Source organism: Spodoptera frugiperda, chromosome 26, assembly GCF_023101765.2.
Source record: "Spodoptera frugiperda isolate SF20-4 chromosome 26, AGI-APGP_CSIRO_Sfru_2.0, whole genome shotgun sequence".
In the NCBI taxonomy this organism is placed as follows: domain Eukaryota; kingdom Metazoa; phylum Arthropoda; class Insecta; order Lepidoptera; family Noctuidae; genus Spodoptera; species Spodoptera frugiperda.
The window spans coordinates 12,240,703-12,265,118 of NC_064237.1; the positions used below are offsets into that span (position 1 = coordinate 12,240,703).

The 24,416-nt window shown below is 36.2% G+C and overlaps 1 protein-coding gene across 2 annotated transcripts in view; it reads left to right on the forward strand.

Annotated features, from left to right (window-relative positions):
* Positions 1–24,416, forward strand: part of LOC118264490 (guanylate cyclase 32E) — a 133,200-nt gene that overhangs the window by 40,550 nt on the left and 68,234 nt on the right. For both annotated transcript variants that reach the window (XM_050704863.1, XM_035577011.2), the window contains exons 3-6: positions 6,135–6,280; positions 8,031–8,142; positions 14,966–15,157; positions 16,539–16,656. In XM_050704863.1, the coding sequence (XP_050560820.1) occupies positions 6,135–6,280; positions 8,031–8,142; positions 14,966–15,157; positions 16,539–16,656 (568 nt within the window). The remainder of the gene's footprint in view (positions 1–6,134; positions 6,281–8,030; positions 8,143–14,965; positions 15,158–16,538; positions 16,657–24,416) is intronic.

Consider the following 24,416-nt stretch of genomic DNA (forward strand, 5'->3'; position numbering starts at 1 on the left):
CTTACAGGGTTGTACTTAGTCTAGAGTTACTTTTAGTTTCTCCTTTGGAATAGGAAAGTAATATAACAATGACGGAGATTATGTTTGAGCTTACTTCTAAGTAATTGATTGTGATAAAAAATATCAATAATAAACAAGGTAATAATGAGTCGATGGTTTATTTTCTTACGCAATAATTCCAATGTGGAATACTCACCGAAAGTTTTGTGACAGATGTTTGCTGAAAAATATTTACAAAATAAGATGTAGAATAGATATTTTATGAAAATTCTGTTGGTTAACATACTTACGAATTAATTCGAGCCTACACTAGCGGTTAGTAGTTTAAAAGGTTGAATTACCAAACTGGGACCTCATTTCTATTTAAATTTTCTAAATACAACCCTGTAGAAATAAATACGCACAATTCCGAATTTAGAACCTTATTTAGTCCTTTCAATGAAAGTATGTACCACACGCTTAGTGATAGGTAAACATTGTGTCCGTTTCGACTGCTCGGCCACTATGTCGTAGAAAAAAAAACTTATGTCAGCATTTCGAAGGAATTTGTAAAAGATGAACAGTGAAAACCGCAAATTCGAAGAGTCAATAATCAGAAAGTTATGTGGGTTTAACCGTGGCCGCGCAGTCCGCATGAATTCAACTGCGCGGCCACCAGTTCTCTTAAACGGAGCGTTGTAAAAGTCTAATTCCTTTTGCTAATCACTGACAGGATTTCGAAGAAAATGTAGATCATAAAAATAATGCCCTACTGTCTGTAGTTCACGACCTACATCACTCCAAAGTTTGGCCGCGCAGTCCGCACAAAGCGAACCGCGCGGCCACCAGTTCTCTTAAACGGAGCGTTGTAAAAGTCTAAGTTTTTTTGCTAATCACTGATAGGATTTCGAAGAAAAAATACATTGTAAAAATATAGCTCCAAAGTTTGGACTTCTCGTTCCACAACACTCACGTAATGGCGAACCGCGCGGCCACGTGTTTCTTAAAGTGGAGCTTAAACGGAGCTTGGTACAGGTGTCTTTATTTTTGCTAATCACTGATACGATTTCGAAGAATTTGTAAACATCATGAATGAAGTTCTAATGTTTGAAAATCGCGAGTTACAGAACTTATACCCTGTAACTAGAGTTAAAAGAAGGGTGACCATGATTTACGATGCGCTGACGAGATATTCCCATATAAGACGTTTTCATTGTCACGTATATTTCTATACTTTTTATCGTAACATGCAAATAGTTTTAGTCTTTTGGTTTGAAATTGAGTAGAGAAGCTAATTAAAGGATAAGGATATAAAGAAAAAAATGTCATCGATTGATTTATATTTCTATTTCTTAAGTAATAGATAAAACATAATATTACTATAAACTATAAATCACATAATTTAAAAATCACAATTCGTTTTCATATTTATAATTACAATTTAAAAAATAATTGCTTATTTTCGTTGTTGTAACGATTAAGATCATAACTATATAAGCTAAAAAAAGTAACAACCGAGACTGAATAAAAACACTATACAGAGTCAAGCTCCGCGGGGCAGGGCGGGACCCCTCCCCGCTGATATTGTAGCCATTTTGGGAGTCGCTACAGACGCAACTGGGTAGGTGCTTACCTATACTCTCGAATGAAAACATACCAACGCAAGCGCACAGTGACTTTTTTAGGAAGTTATTTAAAACAGCTTACATCTTGGATATGAAACGCATGGACTACTGCAATAGGTAAACGTCATCATTATAAAATAATTAAGTTTTATAAATAAACACTTTAGGAAGATATTATATTTTTGGCATTCCTTTCATTCGCAGACAGGACAGATGTTTCATATAATTTAATAATTTAACTAATATTATAAACGTGAAAGGTTGTAATAATGTGTGTGTGTGTGTGTGTGTGTGTGTGTGTGTGTGTGTGTGTGTTTGTTGCTCTCACGCAACAACTACTGAACGGATTTTTCTGAAACTTTGCAGTAAAATAGCTTACATGTCAGAATAACACATGTGCTATAATTTATATAGATATAGTGTACATTTTTCAAAATATCACGATAAATAAAAAATTGAAATGTAAAGTATGAAAAATCTGTCTTTTGCAAGCTAGCTTTTATTTTACCCTATACTTTTTTTTGAGGCATCCTACTTCCTACTAATATTATAAACGTGAAAGTTTGTAATAATGTGTGTGTGTGTTTGCGCAACTACTACTGAACAGGTTTATAAAAACGTTTAAATACGCGCGGGCGAAGTACTTCGAACGTTGTACATCACGTTAGAAACATCAAAAATAACAGCCCCTATTTAATGGATTTTATTATTATACATATAAACCTTCCTCTTCTATCACTATCTATTAAAAAAACCGCATTAAAATCTATACATAGGGATATAGGGAGGGACAGAAAAAGCGACTTTGTATATTGTGTCATCATCATCATCATCATCAGCCGAGAGACGTCCACTGCTGAACAAAGGCCTCCCCCTTGGTCCTCCACGTAGAACGACAAGCCGCCACCTGCATCCACTGGCTCCCCGCCACTCTGACGATGTCGTCGGTCCACCTAGTGGGAGGTCTGCCCACGCTGCGTCTTCCGGTCCGCGGTCGCCACTCAGTCACCTTCCTGGCCCAGCGGCCATCAGTCCTCCGAGCGACGTGGCCTGCCCATTGCCACTTCAGCCTGCATATTTTGAGAGCTATGTCTGTAACTCTTGTTCTTTGGCGAATTTCCATATTTCGGATTTTGTCGCGCAAAGATACTCCGAGCATAGCTCTCTCCATCGCGCGCTGGGCGACTCTGAGCCTTTCTAAAAGGCCAGCAGTTAGGGACCATGTCTCGGTACCGTACGTCATCACTGGCAACACACACTGGTTGTACATCCTGGTCTTCAGACACTGCGGGATTTTTGACGAGAAGACTTCATGCAACTTCCCAAATGCTGCCCATCCGAGTTGGATTCTGCGAGCGACCTCTTTCTCGAAGTTGGACCTACCTAGCTGGATGATCTGACCCAGGTATGTGTAGTGGTCTACAACTTCGAGTATATCGTTCCCAACGACAACCGGTATAGGTGCAACCGGTATAGGTGTATATTGTGTAGTGATGATATATTTATACTATGATATTGAAATGGGAAAAAGCCTGGATTCACACACTATAAATCTTGGTCACCCTATTTTTTCCTTCGATTATAGGTTTTAAGTTCTGCAGGTCTTGTAGTTCTTAATTATAGGATTTATTTATACTGTCTACATATTCTTCGAAATGGTGTCAGTAATTAGCAAAAAGAATGGGACTTCTACTAAGCTCCGTGTAAGGTCTATTAAAAAAACTCGTGGCCGCGCGGTTCGCTTTGTGCGGACTGCGCGGCCAAACTTTGGAGTGATGTAGGTCGTGAACTACAGACAGTAGGGCATTATTTTTATGATCTACATTTTCTTCGAAATCCTGTCAGTGATTAGCAAAAGGAATTAGACTTTTACAACGCTCCGTTTAAGAGAACTGGTGGCCGCGCAGTTGAATTCATGCGGACTGCGCGGCCACGGTTAAACCCACATAACTTTCTGATTATTGACTCTTCGAATTTGCGGTTTTCACTGTTCATCTTTTACAAATTCCTTCGAAATGCTGACATAAGTTTTTTTTTTCTACGACATAGTGGCCGAGCAGTCGAAACGGACACGGAAACATTTATTTTAATTCTATTTATATTAGTTCTTTACGGACTCTTGGTCCGTGGCCTTGTAATACATTTTAGTGAAAACATTACCTACTTAGTAAAAACAGGACTGTCTTGTTTGTACGATTTAAGAAACACAATCTATAAATATTAATGATACTTATATATTAATTTGATAACGTACATCAAAACTAAATTACCAATTTTAGGCCAATGCCCTCTGGTGGATCAGGCGTCCACAGGCGGCACCGATTGCTTACCATCAAGTAATCTGCCTGATCGTTTGATTGATTGCATTAAATGTATTAAAATATCTTTTTACTTACTGAGTGATTGATGAATGAATTGTCAAGTTTTCTTGTAGAAAAATAACAAAGGACATTTCCAAAGTTCAATGAAGCTTATGAAACTAGACTTGAAATATAAAGGATATATAGAATAGAACGATTCGAGCTGCGTGAGCCGTCGAGTCATAACCTCCTGAAGATGCTCCATGGAGGAGCGAAACATTTATGTCGAGTCAAAATAAAAAAAATAAAAAGTTAATTTTATTTCTTAAATAGGCTTACAATTACATTTCGAGGAGTCTCTATTTAGGCATAGAAATGCCTGTAGTTGTAGGCAACAACATACAATAGTTAGACCTATTTTCGTCCTAAGTCTTACGCTTGTGACTATTTTAAGCCATCTATTTATCATTGTAAATGGTCCAACTCGGCTTTACGTTGATTCCGTGACCAAAAATATTTGGGTATCTGTGCCTACATTAAGCCAAAACATTTGGTATTCAGGATGTGTTTGCCACCCGTTGTAAGCGTCGAATTTTTATGTATGTATATTTCTTTGAAATGTGTTATTTTGTAAATATAATTTGTTTTGAATGTTTATTCTATTCGCGCTGTTTGATACATATCTAACCAATAACAGTTTATTCCCAGAAATATTTATTTAGTGAAATTAATTATTAAAGATGAATTTAGACATCGAAACTTTTTTTTAAGGGGGATAATCATCCAATGAATTCATTGAGTATTTGAGTCTAATCAAACGTATTGTTCTTTGTCGCGCGGTTGCATTTACAATTAAATTGCTCATATATTTGATTTCTATGGGCCTCTTCTACATAAAAGAGATTTGCTATAGTCTGTTATAGTTAGTCTTATAATACCCACAAGAAGAGCAGAGGTAGTTAGTAGGCGTCATTACTCGCCAGACATTGTACCTTTCATCTTCTGCCAACGGTTTTTTCTACGTTCCCGTGAGATAAAAAGTATCCTATCACCTAAATTAGCTCACATCCTCTCTGGACACATTCCATTAAAATCCTTTTAGTATAAGTTTTTAAACTGACATGGTCACTAACACTATTTTTAGAACTTATTACGGGATATTTACCATGTTTATTAATTTTGATGAGTTTCCGATATTTCGGCACTGTTGCAAGCGCCATGATCACGGATTAACTCCGAGTTATATAATATCCCGTAATAAGTTCTAATAATAATCCTTTCAGTAGTTTCAGCATGATTGACGGACAAACTTCAAAACCAACAAACCTTCAGATTTATAATTATTAGTGTGATTAAAATTAATATATACCTTCTCCCCTCCATTTTAACCAGTTATGTTAACTGTTTAACTACACCCAGAGAGCGTACAATGCTCTGCGGATCCAGTACAATAATGCGTTCAGGGCGTTGTTGCGGCTTCCACGTTTTAGTGCATCAGCAATCATCGACCGGAGTGATACCACGGCCTCACAGAAAACCGACGTGAAACAACGCTTACGTTGTGTTTCGTTGTGTGAGTGAGGTTACCGGAGGCCCAATTCGCCCCTTCCCAATCTTCCCCATCCCCATTACCGAACAACAACCCTTAAATTCCTAACTCCCAAAAAGCCGGTAACGCACTTGTAAAGTCTCTGGTGTTTCTAGTGTACACGGTCGGCGGCGATTGCTTACCATCAGGTAATACGTCTGTTCGATTACCGGATGTTTCATAAAAAAATGTTGTTGATGCTCACACAGATGACTTCACATCATTATGGCGCAAAAAGACTGCATCATTTATCAGTCGCCTGCGTGGAAGTCGCCACAGCATCCTGAGTGCTATAGCTGACAGGCACGACTGTCCACTAATGTGAAAGTTAGTGCAGCGGACTAAGTCCCTGCTTAGTATTAAGTACTAGCTACCTCCTCGCGGTTTTACCCGCTCTGCTCGGCCCCCACTGGTAATAGCGTGATGTTTTTTTAGTCCATAGCCTTCCTCGATAACTGCACTATCCAACACAAAAATAATTATTCAATTCGGACCAGTAGTTCCAAAGATTAGCGCGTTCAAACAATCAAACAAACTCTTCAGCTTTATAATATTAGTATAGATTAATTTTATTTCTCTTTATTGTCATTTGTGGACTTTAGTTGTCTTGATTAATAAAGTTTATTTATTTTCTTTCAATAGATGGTGCTAGGAGCTATGCCCTTGGCTGTGGCGGCCATCAACCGGGAACCGAGTCTGCTGCCCGGGTACAAACTGCGGTTTGTGGCTGCTGACATCGGCCGGTCGCGACCACATCTGCCAATGGACAAGGATAGCCTGACATTACGGTCAGTATTTTATTGCTAATGTTATAAACAGAGAGTAAAGTTCCCTAAGAAAAGGAGGATCCTCCGACCAGGCGAGGTGATCGTGCCTGGCGGGCTTTCTGCCCAACTGTTGTTCGTTGGGATTTTCTATCCGTATTAATTCGTATGTAAACTTCACATGTGCAATGCAGGATACATATGACGTCATCCGTTGATTTGCTCGTCGATAGTCTATGTGCGACTTCATCTGTCGCTTGTCAGAGTGTCGCCACACTGTAAAATAAGCATTTTTCACCAAATTAACCAAAAATAACGGGTTACTCAAGTAAATATACTGAGAAAAGCTCTACTAGTTTCGTGGCATAGAGGGACTCTTCCTCATGAGCAACGTGCTGCGAATGCGGCGATATCGCGCAGTCTTCTGATTAGTGCTTGCCTTGACGATTGCGTCGCGTGCCAATAGTGTCCTCTGCCGGCAAATATTCGCTGTTTATGACCCGAAACTATTAGAGCTTTTCTCAGTATATTTACGTGAGTAAACTATTATTTTTAGTTAATTGAGTATACCTCATGATTGTTAATAAGATAATACCGTAAAATTTCACCAGTTTGTTACGAATTGCATGTACCTAATAGGTGTTCTTTCTGTTCGAGGCTCTTTACTATTACGGATTTTACGAAAATACTGACAATCGTTCATATTTATTTTGTTCTCCAAAGATGAATTTTAATTGAGCGATCAGATTTTTCTTACATTGCCACAACATAACCTGTTATATTTTGGGATCAAATAACTCAATGAATTATAAATTTTCTCATTTGTTTGGCTTTAAAACAAGCTAATAAATTAATTACCGTTGAATTAAAAATCCTAGTGACCTGAATATTTACGCGATCTGGGTTAATCAGCTTTGGAACGAAACGACACCGGAAAACTCTAATATATTTTAATTGACTCTGAATTATATTTGTGACTCTTACCATCATAGATATAAGGTTCTTTTTATCAGATTTTTTTCTCCCCCATTAGGCAAGCAGCTTATGTAATAATATATACAGAATAATTTTTTCCGTCAATATTTTTCTTGGAAAAAAAAATACGGAAAGATGTTTCACGAAAACATGGCATCATTTTATAAGAGAATCACTACAAATACACGGAAAAACATTTTAAATTCTCATTTATATTGTACATTGTATAGCGGGATTACGTCCCGTAATGTGCACCTCTGCCTACCCAATGGGGAATAAAAGGCATGACGTTGAGTGTGTCATTTATTTTATTTATTATATTATGTGTAACTTATTTGACTGCATGGTTGACGTAATGACTCGACGATCGACTGCGGTACAAAGTGTTGTGTGATTAATATCGGCAAGGAAAATATTTTATGTGATACATACATAATTGTTATGGGTGGCATGTGAATTTGAAGGATGTCCCAAAATTCACACAAGAAGAAATTTTGATAGAAAACTGAGGTTTATAATTGTACATTTTTAATTGATTTATGTAGGACAGGGTTAAGTATGGAATAGCATACAGATAAAATTATAATGTAACATAATATGTATATGTATGTTACTAATCACAAACAAGATAATTATTGTTTATAAATAAATGCATTCAAAAACTAAATAATTTCAACGTGGACCGTGTTAAAAAAGATAAATTATATTAATTTACTTTCTTTACACGTACATCAATGTAAGTCAAAGTACGTTTTCTACGTCAAAGAATTTATTACAAGCGACCTTTCTCTTGGCACAGGGTAATGACACAGATGCGTGACCTTGGAGTGGTCGCGTTCTTCGGCCCCGACGGCACCTGCCACACTGAGGCTAAGCTGGCTGCTGCGTGGAACCTGCCCATGATATCACATGTAAGTAGTACCTCTTCATGTTTGTTTAGTAAAAATATTAAGTAAGAAATTACCATTGTGTAATAAGACTGTACGCATATTACTTAAAATATATAAAACCTAGGCTACTTAAATGTGTACATAATAAAACATGAATAAACAATATCTTTGCATTGACAAAAAAAAAATTTGAGTTATTATTATACCTCCTATCTTATCTATTATATAAAAATAAGTCGGGTTTTCCTTCCTGACGCTATAACTCCAGAACGCACGAACCGATTTCCATGGTTTTGCATTCGTTGGGAAGGGCTCGGGCTCCGTGAGGTTTATAGCAAAGAAAATTCAGGATTTTTTTTAAATTTACAGTTGAAAATTATTGGTGGCGAAACGGAGTTCGCCGGGTTTGCTAGTTTTTTATAGATTTAGACTGACGAATTAACTTATAATGAGAGAATAGCCAGATATGCTTTACAAGAAGTTTAGTTTTTGGTTATTTGAAATAACTAAGTATTTATTTCAAGTAACCTTACCAAATAACCTCTTTTTTAATATCAATTAATAGTATATATATAGTATAGCTATTAACGTTGTTTTAATGAGCATCTCAGTATAGTAGAAGAATCAGATTTTTCATTACCTAATTGAAGATGTTTAAAGTAGGCTTAGTTCTTGTTACATTTTATCCGAAACGAGTATCAAAATGACTGCACGGTTGGTGCGGTGGCTGGGCAACTGGCTGCCACGCAACGGGTAACGGGTTCGATTCCCGCACGGAGCAACTCTTTGAGTGATCCACAAATTGTTGTTTCGGGTCTGGTTGTCATGTGTATGTGAACTTTTATGTTTGTAAACACACCCACGACACAGGAGAAAATCCTAATGTGGGGCAACGTTTTTTTTAAAGAAAAAAAAATGGGTTTGTGCCCCAAATCTCTTTCAGGGAAAAACCAGGTGTGTTGCTTTGTTAAATTTAATACTCCAGAACGAATGTCCTATTCAATTCGCATTGAGCCATTTCCCTGTACCTTCAACGTGATGAATACAGGAAGGAAAATAAACCAGACCATTGTTCTGAAAACAGCGTTCCTCAACCTTTTTTATTCCGTGACCTGATTTTATGTTTAAATATTGTGACATTATTAAGGAAAAGGTATTAAGTTCAACTGTTTATGTTCTTACATATACAGTTTGTATATTTTTTTATTACATTATTGCTTGATAGAGTTTTGTTTCATTTACCTAATAATGTTTTAATTTCAATTCAGTTTTTATTTTTAAACGTTGCCCCACCCTAGGATTGTCTTCTATATCGTGGGTGCGTTTACAAACATTCAAGTTTGCACATCACACCTAGAGCCGAAGCAACAATTTGAGCATCATACATATCAGGCAGCCAGTTGCTTATAGTCACCGCGTCAACTGTGCAGCCAACGATTACTTCCTAATGCATCTCTTTGTGTTCAATGCACACAAATATAACAATCACTTTTATTAAAATTATCATTGGGTTCTTAGTATTCCCTCATACTTCCATTCCAGACGTGTTGGCATCCCAATATTTGAGAAACGTTGAACAGTACATATTACAGAATATAAATTACACAGAATCAGCAATTATGTATACTTAGGCTCATATGATATTTATTGAATCAATACATAATTAGTTTTCTGTGTACTAGGGTAGCTATCCTAAATATGTTTACTGGTTAACCGCCACAATATGAATAAATAAACAATATTATGATAGTTCTATTGGAAAATTCATTTCATAACTGTCAAATTAATAATGTTACTAACTAATGCAAGTACATGCAATTAATATTATATTAATTAGTACAGCCTATTCTGTAAAATTGAACATACAAATTAGTGTCTCTTTTTGTCTGTGTTGTAGTTTTAATGTATGTATATAGTTGAATAATTATGGACAGCTCAATTGGTCTAGTGGCGGGGCAACAGGCTGCGACGCAATTTTCTTTTTTTTAAACATTGGTTGCCCCCCACATTTTGGCCGTGGCTGCGTCTACTAACATATAAGTTCGCTTACATATGACACCCAGATCCAAAAAAAGAATTTGTGGATGACACAAACAGTTGCTCCGTACGGGAATCGAGCCCGCCACACGCTACGCGGCAGCTGATTGCCCAGCCAACCGAACAGTTCTTTATGTCATCTGTCATCGTTGCTCGGGGTTTGGAGATGATAATGTTCGTTTTTTATCCTTATGTGTCTGTAAATACATCTATGATTTGGCATCTACTAGTTTCGAGTCACAGAGGTACTGTTCGCGCGACGTCGCCGCGTCTGAGTAAACCGTGATTTTTAGTTAATTTAGTATGTCTCACGATAGTTATTATAAAAATATAGAAAATTAAATTATGGAAGAAAGCTAAAAAAGCTTTTAAAGTTATAAAATAACAAAAACTAAATTGTAATTTTATTATACTCCCTTAAAAAAGTGAATAATACATTAATAGCATTCTGGAGCATAAAGGACGACTGTTATGATGTATGGGATCAATCACAATGAATGCAATTACTTTATGTTAGAATTTTGTGACGTCTCATCACGTAACATTTGGAAAGTTAATAAAATATACATTTTGATTAACGATACGTAACGATGACAAGCATTAAAAGGCACTTATCCACAATATAAATTAAATGTTTAAATCCAGTTCTCATAATGTGTTCTTGGAAAAGGCAATTAGATAATAGCTGTTTAAGTTTGCATAGTATTAAAATGAACATTATTTATTACCATCAGGCGAAATAGCGGCCAAACGTCGGCCCATTTAACATAAAAAAAAGAACACTTTTTTATCTATTTCACGACTGATTTAGAAAATGAAAAAGAAATTCTAACTAAGAGTACAATTATTATATTATCAAAATAATATACAAACACTAGCTGACCCGGCAAACTTCGAACTGCCATAAATTATTTTTCTCACCTTTTAAACCTTCCCTAAACTTCCACAAAAAAATTCAAGACCAAAATTTGCCAAATCTGTCTAGCGTTCTCAAGTTATAGCGAGACTTACGAACAGTAATTCATTTTTATGTATAGAAATGAAATGCTGCTAGATAAAAAATGCTTATTGTGTTGTGATAATTTATTTATAAAATCTATTTAAATGACCGCGAATTACAACCCGCTTCACCTTTACTTATACGGTACCTACTTGCTTTTATACGATATTCAGAAAATTTAAATTTATTTTTAAATTTTTCACTAAAAAGGTTTTAATGAATTCCTTCATAAATTTAAGTAAGTCGTTTTTATCCGAAACTATATGGCCAAATTCCTTAGATAAATTGACGTAGTTTTTTGTGCGGTCAAGCAAATAATTCGGACCCAGTTGTATCGTATCGAAATAACTGACAACGTTGCACAAATGGCATCGGCTTTGACTCTGTGTACTCTCTAATATACATAGTGTATATAGTGTGTACCCTCTAATTTGTACCAGCTTTTATGCCGAAAATGGGTCTTTCTATTTCCATACATTCCATATCTATGAATGATTGTATGTTTTTTATTTTTAATTGGTGTAACATAAAGTCTTGCTTTAGCGGTTGAGTGATCATTACGAGTGAGATTAATTATTTTTAGGAAATTTAGAAATTTTCAGTCTAAATCCCAAAAACCTCTTGTCAAGTATAATACGATGAATAAATTGAATAGATACATAATAAAAATTGTGTATATTAAGCTGGCTGGGCAACCATTTACCGTGCGACGGGTAGCGGGTTCGATTTCCCCAAAGAGCAATTCTTTATGTGATATACAAATTGTTGATCCCGGTCTAAGTGTCATCTTTATGTGAAATTGTATGTTTTTAAACACACTTACGACACGGGCGAAAATCGTAGTGCGGAGCAACGATTAAAGAAAAAAAAACATGTTTTTTCTCAATACTAATCTAAATTTGGATCGACCCTGCCCTGGTTAGTAAAATTGTTTCGTCTCAGTGAGTTACACTAGAGTAGGGTTGTAATAAACCCTCACATCTCTTGGGATTGAAATATCTAATTAACGGTGAAGTAGTTAGTGGTGATGTTATAACTTCTGTTCTATATTAATCGAGTTTATATTGCTAAAGGGATGAAAGGGACATAGAGCGTTTGTTGTATAAAACAAGACGCATTATATGTATATGTCAGTGACCCGGAGCTGTGGGTTACCAGGGCTCCGGCTCGAAAAACAAGAGTAGGAACGAACGAACGAACATTTTCTAATATGATTACTATCTTAAGCTAGGTAATATCGGAGCTGCCCCCGCCCTGCCCCGATAAACCAGCTAAGTAACCTAGTCTCCGGTTATTGGGGCTCCGGCTCGAAAGCGGTTTTTGATCAGTAAGAGTCTGACACTCTCTTTCGACTCAACCAAGGCGGGAGAAGTCACTGGATGACTCCTCCCCCCCCCCTCAAAAAAACGAATAAATGACTATAGCTCACCGCGCGGCTTCAGGCAGTCGGTCTCAACTGCTTGAAGCAATCCGTGAAGGGTGATCTAAAATAAAGATTTCTGTCTACTCCTTCAAGGAATAAAAGGAGTTATGTATTCCTTTGTAAGTTTCTTACACAATGAGTTCTAATCAAAACTTTTGACAAGGTTTAATCAGTCAGCCGAGTCAGATTTTCCATTGTTATGTTGCCATAGTGAATAGTTGGAGAACTATTTGTCGTCACATCATCGTTAGATCAAACGGACAAGAAGCTAATGTTTCAGAATTAATTAAATCCAGGGCACACAAAAATTTCCTCGTTTATTTTTTTTTTTTTTCGAACAATAATAAGTACAATTGTCCTGTCGTATAATTCCTTTGTTAAGATTACATTTTTGTAAAACAATCCATCCATTGGATTGGGAACAACGACCTCTTTACATTTCAAGCAGGCCCTTGGAAATAGGACCTCGAGTTAAACAAAAATAATCCTTATTTAAAAACCATTTACTTTTATTACTTCACGTATTTTGTTGGTTGGCTAATACACATACATACTGAACGTCCCACGTTCTAATGTTGTGACTACCCACTTTTCACTACTTATGTTATGAGTCTTAGGTTAAATAAAGGTGAGCCTATTTTTGTGACAAGTCCACCACAACCACTGAACTTATTGTCATATACAGTAAGTAAAAAAATCGTATTATCAATGAGAAATTTCTAGACTCAGAACTCGAACTCGGAACCACAGTCACACCTGCAAGTACCAACAAAGCAGTTGTAGGCAGTAAACAAAACCTCATTAATTAATACATGGTGTAGGTGTCTTCACACCAATCGACCCTGTAACCTTTACACGTCTACGCCGTAGACAGTCGCTACGAAAATGCCTACGGCGTAGCCTCTCGTAGCCAATGTTTCTGAGAAATGTCAGGGATAATGCTTGTAGGTTGATGTAATAAATTAATTTGAAATGTTCATTGTGTTTTGAACTCTGGTGACCCTTTTAAGTGACATGAAATAACATCATGTTGGTAATTCCCTAATTATACGTGTTAAATAAACATATTTAGCCAGTCGTGTTATTATGTATACTTGGGTATACCTTGTTCGTGTAAAGAGACAAATTAGAGCTTAATGAATGCCCAGTGGCTTTGTGTTCCTGTAGAATAAAAAATATATCACCCAACTCTGCTCATATCCTGTCTGTGTCTGTGTACACAATTTTCCTCAAAATCTATTCAGTAGTTTCAGCGTGATATATCCGTCCAGAAACATGTCAAACTTTTACATTATAATATTATAATGTGAAAGTGCCAATAGTGTAAAATAGCGTGATATACATAATCACAATAAACCTACTGCTGTACTATAAATACGAAACTTTACTAATGTCGATTACGGATACTTGTTTATATAGAAGCTGATTTATCAATGGATTTTACTTTTTGCACAGATTTAAACTTAGATGAACGAAAAACATACTTTTATATACATTGCATAGAGGAAACGTGTGAAACTTTGTATGTTTTACCGTTGAACCACATCTCATTAAATATGTTGGGAAGGTTGTATAAATTCTTGGCTTCAACTATTTAGTACCGAACTGTTAATTTGGCCTCGAAGTCTAAATTTGTATACATTGTATAATAACCTAGAATTTAGGATATTTAGGTCAGAAGGAAAATAGATTCAACATTGTTATTTTGGGGGTTGGGAATTTAAGGGTTGTTGGGCAACCATTGGGAAGATTGGGAGACAATGAAATAAAACGCAACCATTGTTTCAAGTCGGCCCACGCTTAAAGTTGTTAGATACAACAATATATTATTTCATAGACTTAGATAACGGTAGAGTAATATACATTTATCACCACCCCTGCTCTTTATGTGGGTGTTATAAATCTATCTGTGTTTAATAAGGGCTTAGTTTTTGAAAGAGACCGGGCCGTAAAGCTCTCTGTTAAACCTGAACTTCTTACACGCGGGATGGCAAGATGTAGAGGAAGCTAATAGTCCTGCAGCAGACTCTCACAGGTTGTTGCTTATATAACTTACTAGCTAGTACTTTTTACATACAATATTATTATGTAATTTGATAGAGTTACATTAGTATTTATAGTCCCCAATAAATAAAAATATATAAAGGGCGTTAATTTTCCATTCATATTTATATTACAAACATTGGCGTGATAAGTTTTATAGCCATATTATTTATTAGTAAAAATTGAGCAAGGTTACATGACCAGGTTTTATGCAAAAGAATATTGAAAATTGAATTCAGACTAAATCAAACTAGTATCCAAACAAACAAACTCTTCAACTTTATATATAAGTATAGATATAAATGTATTATATAATATAACCACCGACTTTTGTTTGACAGAAATGTGCTGGCGCTCACGGCTCATTCGAGAAGGGTTCTGGTCTTGGAGCCACCTTCGCTAGGACCTTGCCTCCAGCCTACAAAGCCAGCAAGTCAGTGGTGGCACTCCTGAAGGCATTCGGCTGGTCCAAGTTCGCTATAGTAGCTGGTGATGACCTGACGGCTGCGGCTCAGCAATTGGACGCTATTAAGGTGAGTTTTATGTCAGTGAAGTGGGTTTGTTATGAAATAGGGAGTAGATGACCTGATGGTAAGCAACCAGCATCCATTGCCTCTCGCGTCGTGTAGAGGAGTGGCAAATGCATAGACAATCTTTCGCAGACAATCTGCCTGGCACATCACATAATTTTTGTTGTTTCACGGTTTTTTGTGAGGTATCACTCCGGTCGAGGTTCTTTCACAATATTCGTGTTGTAGCATGCCTCTTTTACAATATTTAAAGTTATGTGAGTTACAAGTTAGTGATGTGAATTTTTGTTCTTGAGGTGTAAGTTCTAAGTACAATCATAAGATCATAAACCTTTACCGTAAGTCATATAAGTTGGAAAGTGACTTTCTTGATGTTATACAAACTATAGGCATGATGTTAAATTATTGTTCAACGAATTAATTTACAAAATGTAGGCCATTTACTATACAGACTACCAAGGAACCATACAATATCGTTTAAAGTCTTAGAAATTTCTTTTGTAGTCGATTAATTTCTTGTACAATGGTGTAACCTTGGCATGATAACACAATATCATCTTCATGATCTAGATTCTTGTTGCTGTGTTATCGTCAGCTATCTGCGAGAAAATACCTTAGCAATAGCCCTGACGCCTTTAGAATTTTCTTATATTTTTTATTTCTAGAAATAGCACATTTTGATAATGTTTCTTCGAAAAATTATCTGTTTATTTATTTTCAAATTATATCTTCGTGATAACGAGGTGACATTATTAAAGGCGAAGAGTCTGAGTTTATTAAAAAGGTGCTTGAAATAATATTTTTTGGAACTCTACTGAGACTGAATACCTGAATAAATTTATCTGAGGGATTATTTCGTGCTTTCTTTCTTTAATGTTGAACGCAAAACAGATTTAAATTGAATTTCAATATGTAATGTAATGTAAGAACTATTCAGAGACGCAGCAAATGTGTTTAAGAAACTAACATTTCACTATAATAGGTGTCTGTTTGTCAGGAAATAGTAAAATTTAACTACGCTATTAAGTTAACAGGTCGTTACCCATTATTAGAGTACATTAACTCCTGTTAGATCATCTTTTTACGGGCTTTACGAGGTCATGTATAAAATTATCGTGAAAATCTTTTTGAGAAACGAGAATTAGGAGTAACAACGTTTTTACAAGTGACTGGGCAACTGGAGCTCACGCGGAACAACTCTTTGTGTGACCCACAAAGAGTTGATCCGAGTTTGGGTGTCATTTGTAAATCAAATTGTATGTTTGTAAACAAACCCACGACACAGGAGAAAATACTGGAGTAGGGTAAAAACATTTCAATTATTATTTCAAACGCTCATTCAACCTTCTATACCTATTATTGAATTGTTTCGTTTTGTTCCCAGGAATTAGCCCAGTCTAATGGCATGGTGATCACCGCTGAGCATCGGTTCGCTGATTACATCCCACGCCTGATCTCTGACATGGAAAGAATTGTGGACCAAACTTATCATAAAACTAGAAGTAAGTACAGTCGTAAGTCATATTTACTGTTGCTACGTTCTGTTGGTCTAATCATAATGTCAGTCCATGTTCGCGCACTCCACAGCTGTGGATTACCTGGCGGGTTACCGGGCCTCCGATTTGAAAAGCAGGAGTAGGAACGGGGTGGTTTTTAATCAGTAAGAGTCTGATACTCCCTCTCGCCTCGCCTAAGGCGGGGGAATTGATTGGATGAATTTCCCCTCTCAAAAAATAAAAGGTTTGTTTACTGCTAGCCATAGGTCTCCTCCATTTCTGCCATGCTTCTCAATTCCAAATCAACTTTAAATAAACCTGATTTTAATAATTCTATTCCTAACCATAAACCACAACATTCTGTGTTCGATACATGCAACAAATTATAATATTTTCCCAAATTATGTTCTTAAACATTTTCAGTCTCCCAGAAATTCTGAATTTAGAATATGAAAAATTAATCCCATTTTAATGCCATTACAAATAAAATGAATGGATTTAAACTTAATTCGGTTTCACGGTCGTTTGAATGTTGAGGGATTTTATTTGATGTTGTGTGTCGTGTTTTAGAAACGTAATTGTGAAGGGTTTTACCTGTTGTGTGGGTGTCATCGGTATTATGAAGGTAGACATTGTATATTAGATTTTTTTCGATTCCTGAAATTTTCTGTGATAGCACGTAATTTGGAATTATGTATTACATAATTTGTATGTATGTAGGATATCTGATTATCCACTTAGGTCAATAAAAAGTTGTATACAATTTGATATATATTATCTTCGAAATTATTGAAACCATTTTCAAATACATATTTCATTTGAATTTCTTTTGATGCCTCATATCCAATATGAAGAGGTTAAGAACCTACCTACGTAACGCTGTAACATAAAAACAAAACACGACCTCATAATCTAGACCTTTTTTATTTTTTTATTGACGGGAAACCTTCAAAAGAGGCCTAGTTTTTTGGAGAAAAAATCTAAACCTAGCACTCTTTCACAACACGTGTTCTATCACTTTCAAAAACTCCCAACGCCAGTCAGAAAACCTAGTGCGGACGCAGTGAACTCTAATAAAATAGAGAAGTGCCATTAATTCGTCGCCCGTGACCCATCCAACCGGTAACCTTGCACCCCGCAAGGTCAATATACCAACAATTCAATCTTACTTCCGAGAAAATCTAATACGGGCTGCCGACACAAATTATGGAAGACGGTTTTTCCACTATCTTGTTTGTCCAGAGACAGTAAAATACTTACTAAGTATAGGCAGGGTCTCGGGTTCGGTTCAAATTAAGTGGCTGTTCCGTAGGTAAAATGGCTACAAGCGCGGCTGCCAAGCAAAGTACATCAAGTTCAATTAACGGGTTGGGCAAAGTAATATTTGAGAGTTTGTGCTTTTAGAAGGTAATAATCATGATTTCATGATGTCTAAGATAGTGACCGATATATGGTGATAACCTGAACCCTTATAACAAGGGATATTTAAAAATCTGCCCAATACTTCAGTCTACCCCTTTCATTAATAAAAGGCACTGTGGTACGATGAGATAAATTATCCAAGAACATTTTCCGACAGCAGATATATATTTATGGATAATCCTCACTAATTTCCTACAGCGAGCTCCAAGTAACGAATAAAGCTATTGATCCCCGCTGTCATACAAACCTTTGACAGTTATTACAGTAAGAAATTCAAAGGAAACTTTATTAAATAGGTCGCATATGGTTTAGGTTTTAGGTCATATAGGGCAAATATCAGTGGCATCACGTAAAATACATTTACAGTCTAATCTAGATGTCTAGACATGGCCAAATTGGTCTGAACTGAAGTACATCGTTTAGGTTTTTTTTTCATTGGTTGATGAGTGTAACCATAGCAGGAGTTGTCGAGTCATGGTCATGGCTTTAGGGTATTTTTCCACAAGAAATGTGCTAGGTAACTATGCTACGTAGATATGAAAATATGTGACCGTTCCCACTGATACGAAGATATAATAGCTATGCTGTGAAACTATGTGACCGTTTCCACTGATAATAAGCTATGTAGCTGTACGGAGAAGATGCGCAGCTCGTGTATACTATGTATCGATAGTAGGGAAGCCATTAACACATCCACAGCACGTATTTTTCCATACATATAAAAATATAGTGTAGCTGAGTCCTTTTCAACCAGTACTATGCTATGTTTACGAATGAATATGATTAGTGATAGCTAATCGCATCCACAGCAACTTAGCATATCACATCTCTTATGGACAAGCACCCTTAGTCATGGTCATAGTGACGAACATACTGATGGACAATTTGGTTTTGTTGATTTAAAAGTGCCTATATGTGACTATGAAATAAATACTTTAACTTTGACCTACACATCGAGTCCAATCTTTAGATTGGATCGGATAGAACTGCTATATCGAAACTCTAACATAAGTTGTCAGTTCAAGCAATTCTAGGTGCCCAAATATTTTTTCACTATCCAATCAACGATGATGAGTCTCTCTGATTTAAACTAAGCGCACATGTATTAAGTTTTAAAATGTCCTATTGGTAAAAAAAAGATATTCGAATATTACTCGAATATTCTCTCTCCTCCCACAAAAATATAAAATTTAATTAAGCTGTGGGCAATTAATTTGCTGCGACGTGGGATGACCTTGCACTTGAATTCAGTGGTATCGGAGTCATGACACTCGTTGACGCCTTGTTTAAACCATGGCTCGTAGGTCAGGGCTCATACAACAGACGAATGCAGTAAACCAACAGAGAATGACAAAATAATAAAAATGGACAAATTTTAATTCAACCAAAAGGAACATAGGAACATAGGTACTTAGTCTAAGCTTTAGGTGAGGATCAAGGAGATATAAGTGGTATATTAGTGAATTTTGCACACATCACAACGTTTTTAAAAACGGACTAACTTCCTAATTGTCAAAATTTCATTGTTCATCATTATACAACCACCAAAAAACTTTTGATATGTGACTAGAGATCAGAGTTATCCAGTAGTTATCGGCATATAATTTCAAATTGGTACATTCCACGTAGAGAATCCTCCCACGACATATTAATAAGGATATTTTCATAGGAAGTTCGGGGATTGGGAAGAAGCCATTCTGCATGTGGCAATAAAGATTTATAATAAATCTGGATGTAACCACTATGTCTAGACGAGGCTCAGGTAACTGCTAATTATAGGCTCCACCCATCGACTTCAGATCAGCCAATTGAAAGTGACTAACGTCCATCGTCCTATGTATTGCAGTATGTATAAGTTTTGTACAAAATTAACCTTCTGCACATATACCCACTAGAGATCAATTTATTGGGAATATTTTCACAATTTTATAATTTCAATAAGTCATTTCAATTTAACAAAATAAACAACATTTATCACGGCTCGACACTGAAATATTTCGATTAAATATTTTTGCCCTTTCAACACTTCAATTTCATGAAAATTCCATGAAAAGTATGAACTTGAACTTCAATTTAAAATTCGATAAGAAATCTCGATACGAAGCTACGATACTTTTATATTTATTTCTGTTTTAATCTTTACTGGCTTTCACTTGAAATAGATTGACTTTGACTTTGATATTGACTTACAGAACTAGTGGTCGTATTTTCCAATATGGCTTCTTTAACCTCTTTGGTATAGAGTTCGGATTAGGTATGATAAAAAGTTTTGGTTCAGGATGAAATTTAAAGCAGGGGTAGCTATGGTTATTTTTAATGGCGGAAAATCAATGCGTGTGTCTCAGGTTTCTTTTCCTTTTCAGACCGAAATAATAATTTGTTACCACACAAATAGTTGCTTGCAGCTTTAATGCAGTTTTATGATTGTCAAATTGCTTTTTTAATTCTGCGTTTGGTGTCCATGTGGAAGCGATTGTATACAGAACCACACAGAATACTATTCTGGTATAAACACTAGCCACTTTGTAAAACATGTTACGCTCAATTCTAACCGCTAACTAAAGCTACCTAGTGCGTATAACGCTACTACTATTTTCTAGTGCCCGCGGCACAAAACAAAATGGTGTGACTCTACAAAGTGCAACTTGTTTCAATTCGCTTTGTATTGCGTACGACTTTCTAGAATGCAATTTGCTTTTTCCCTACTACCAATCTATATGCATGTACTTTCTAAGATTATTATTTAGATACCACTTTAAATACTGGAAAACGGTGAAATATAAAATCGTAAGGAAACCTTGGCTTATAATTTTTATTTTGCATTGAGTAATCGTAGTGATTAATGCTCAAACCTTCTTCGTATAAGAAGAGACTTTGGGCCACTTATAGTCTGTTGATGTTATGTTATGAATTGAATGCAAGTTTAGGATTGTTATCAGTACTAAATTAAGTGGGATTCTTAGTTCATCGTAGGACGTCTATCAGTTGGTGAAGATGATGGGTCTATGTAATAATACCGGGAAAAGTTCTCAAGAAACGACGACTATCTAAAACCAATATAATCTTTATAACTCTTTTGAACTATCTGTTTCTAGCGATTGGCTACTCAATATTTCATGAATCTCATAACGCAAATAGAGTTGTGGGTGTATTCCTTTACTTCGCCTACGCCTTCTTAGAAACATTGGCGTGATATTATGGTATACATTAGGATATTTTTCCTACAAGCCTGCTTTATAAATATTAACGTATTGTCACACCTTTTATTCCCGAAGGGGTAAGCAGAGGTGCAAATTATGGCATAAATATACCTAATATTTAAATATTTTTCTACGTTTTATTATTAAAGATCGGCAGTTGTTACAATTACTTGTTTTATTTTTTAATTCTAATGCTATTATTTATATGAGGTTGTGAGTTGTAACCCAGGGCAAATATTTCTACATAGAGGTGGAGGTGGAGGTCTTAAGGAAAGGTCTTGTTTTAGGAATACTTTGAATGGGCCAGGTGCGGCTACCAAGCAAAGAATCTCAAAGGTTTTCATTTCTAGGTTTTGTTTTTTATGATGAACGAGCAGACGTAATCACCTGATGAGAGGCAATCGTCGTCGCCCACGGGTACCAGAACACCAGAGGCGTTACCAGTCTTTTGTGTGTTAGATATTTAAAGATTGTTGAGACTGTATAGTGAAATATTTTAAGGAGGTCTCTGTCAGTCATACTTATCTTTATCCACAGCCTCACAGAAAACCGACGTGAAACTATACTTGCGTTGTGTTTCGTTGTGTGAGTGAGGTTACCGGAGGCCCAATTCCCCCCTTTCCAATCTTCCCAAACCTCGATTCTCGAACAACAACCCTTAAATTCCTAACCCCCAAAAAGCCGGCATCGCACTTGTAACGTCTCTGGTGTTTCAAGTATTTACCGGCGTGTTTCATAAAAAATCCTTTTTAATATACATATGTCTATTAATTAAAAAGGCATGACACAGTGTGTATCATAATATTTGTATTTGCTAATTGGGTCGCCACGACCATTTAGGCAGTTTATAAATATGCCAGTCATATAAATAATTAACTACAACACAATAGGCTTGTCCGCCACCCACACAAAAATTGTAGTGTAATGTGACAGTAGCGTGATGCTTATATCCTTTAGGAAGTATTATGTCAAATTCTCAGAACAAGTAATAAACAGACTGTGTGAATGTTTTTTTGTAAATAAAAATCACAATTAGTAGAGTAGGTAACTACGTTCTTACATATATATATTTTATGTTATAAGTCGGTTAGCAATCGCCGCCGCACATGGACACTTGAAACACCAGAGGCGTTACAAGTGGTTTGCCGGCCTTTTGGGAGTTAGAAATTTCAGGCTTGTTGGAGAACAGGCATTGGGAAGCTTGAGACAGGGCTGTTGTATAAGTATATGGCAATAAACCAAACACTGGGCTGCACAGTGCCATTATGTGCAGGTGCACCTCTGCCTACCTGACTTTACTCAAAATAAGAATTACTTGATCTTCACTAACAAAAATACCTAATGTAGGTTTTCAAACTCTAGAACAGAGTTATACAGCGAAAGCTATAAAGAAAGATTATTTTTTATAAATCACAAAAGACATTTTCCGGAATAACAATTACATAGCTGCACTTTAAAGCTGCCCGTTGCAGTCAACGCTCTATAATTCTTTGATGTACGCTTTCACCGTCTCTATAAAGATTATAATAGTATTTTCTGCACGATTGAATTTTCAGTAGGTTATTTACATTATACTCTTACCCAGTAAGGCCTGACGTGAGTGCATTAATGGAGGCATATTATATGTACGTGACCCACTTTACTTGACCTAATAGGAAACTAATAAAATCCTTATATTATAAATGCGAATGTGTTTGTTTGTTTGTGTTACGTTCACGATGCAACGGAGAGATGTTATAGTAAAATTTATATGGGCTGCTGTCTGGAAAGTCACGGGTAACAGTAGCAGTAGGTGGTACATAAACATAATATCTTGTCTTTAAATTCGGGTACCTTTTGGGTACGCAAAGGCGAACATTCATCAACAGCCTAAGTGGTCACTGCTGACCAAAGGCCTCTTCTCGCACGGAGAAAGTTTGAGTATTAATCACAACGCATGCTTAAATCGCGTCGTCAATTTCATTAAGCCCAGATTTCCTCACGACGTTAACCACCGTTTATCAGTGGTAACTAAAATAATCTTAACTAAAAAAGTAAATATAGCTCGAAAAAAGTCACATTGGTACTTGTCGTTGGTACTTTCAAAGCCGCACTTTCAAGAATGAGAAGAGAGCGTATTAAACCACATCTTTTTTTATTTTATGTAGCACTCATTTTTAGCTAGTTATAAATACCGTGACACGTGACAGGAGACCATATATTGTCGTTACACCGAGTAGAATGCCAGACTCGAGTTATTACAAAAAACTTTTGTCTATCCTATGATCGAAACCGCAGCACCTTTCTCTGCTGTTACTCTTGAGACAGCTTAACGAATGAAACAGTCATAGAAGATCAAGGTTGAAATTATGACTTTAACATAAATCTAACATTACGACATGTTATTTTTAGAGAGATGAGTTGAGAACGTGACCTAGTTACAATTTATATTTATGGCGTTCATATTACGTTACGTATGAGAATTCTTGTATCTTTGCAGTTAGTATATTATGTATAAGTTTTCTTTCGTTGATTTATGAGAATAAAAAGTTACATAAAATAATTATGGTGTCTATTATAATGAAATTGTAAGACAACTGTCCTCTTTTTGGGTACAACGCAAGAGTTCTCGAGATTTATTCACGAGTCGAACAAAGTATTGTGTGGAATTCTGCGTTTCTAAAATATTTTGTCTCGGAAACAGGGGCTCATAACATAATTAGTGACAATTGAGGGTTGTTTTGTGATAAGTCGGTAAACCACGGATCACCATCACGGATATTGGTAAGCAATCGGCACCACCAATTGACACCTGAACACCAGAAGCGTAGCAAGTGCGTTGCTGGTTTTTGGGCGCTTAGGAATTTTAGGCTTGTTGGGGATTTGGGAAATTGAGGGTAATTGGGCCTCTGGTAACTTCACTACGCTTGTGTAAAGCGTAGTTTTACCTCGATTTTCTGTGAGGCCGTGCTACTACAATCGAAGTTTGTATGGCGTAACTTTATTTTATGTAGACTTGCTGTTACTAAGGAAAAGTGTACTTGGTAGGATATAAAGCTTTTTGCTGTTGCTATGTGATACATCTAAGACAATCACGCTTGATATACTCCACCAAAAACGTTCATAATTTAATCACGGACTTAGAAATAACAAATGAAAATAATC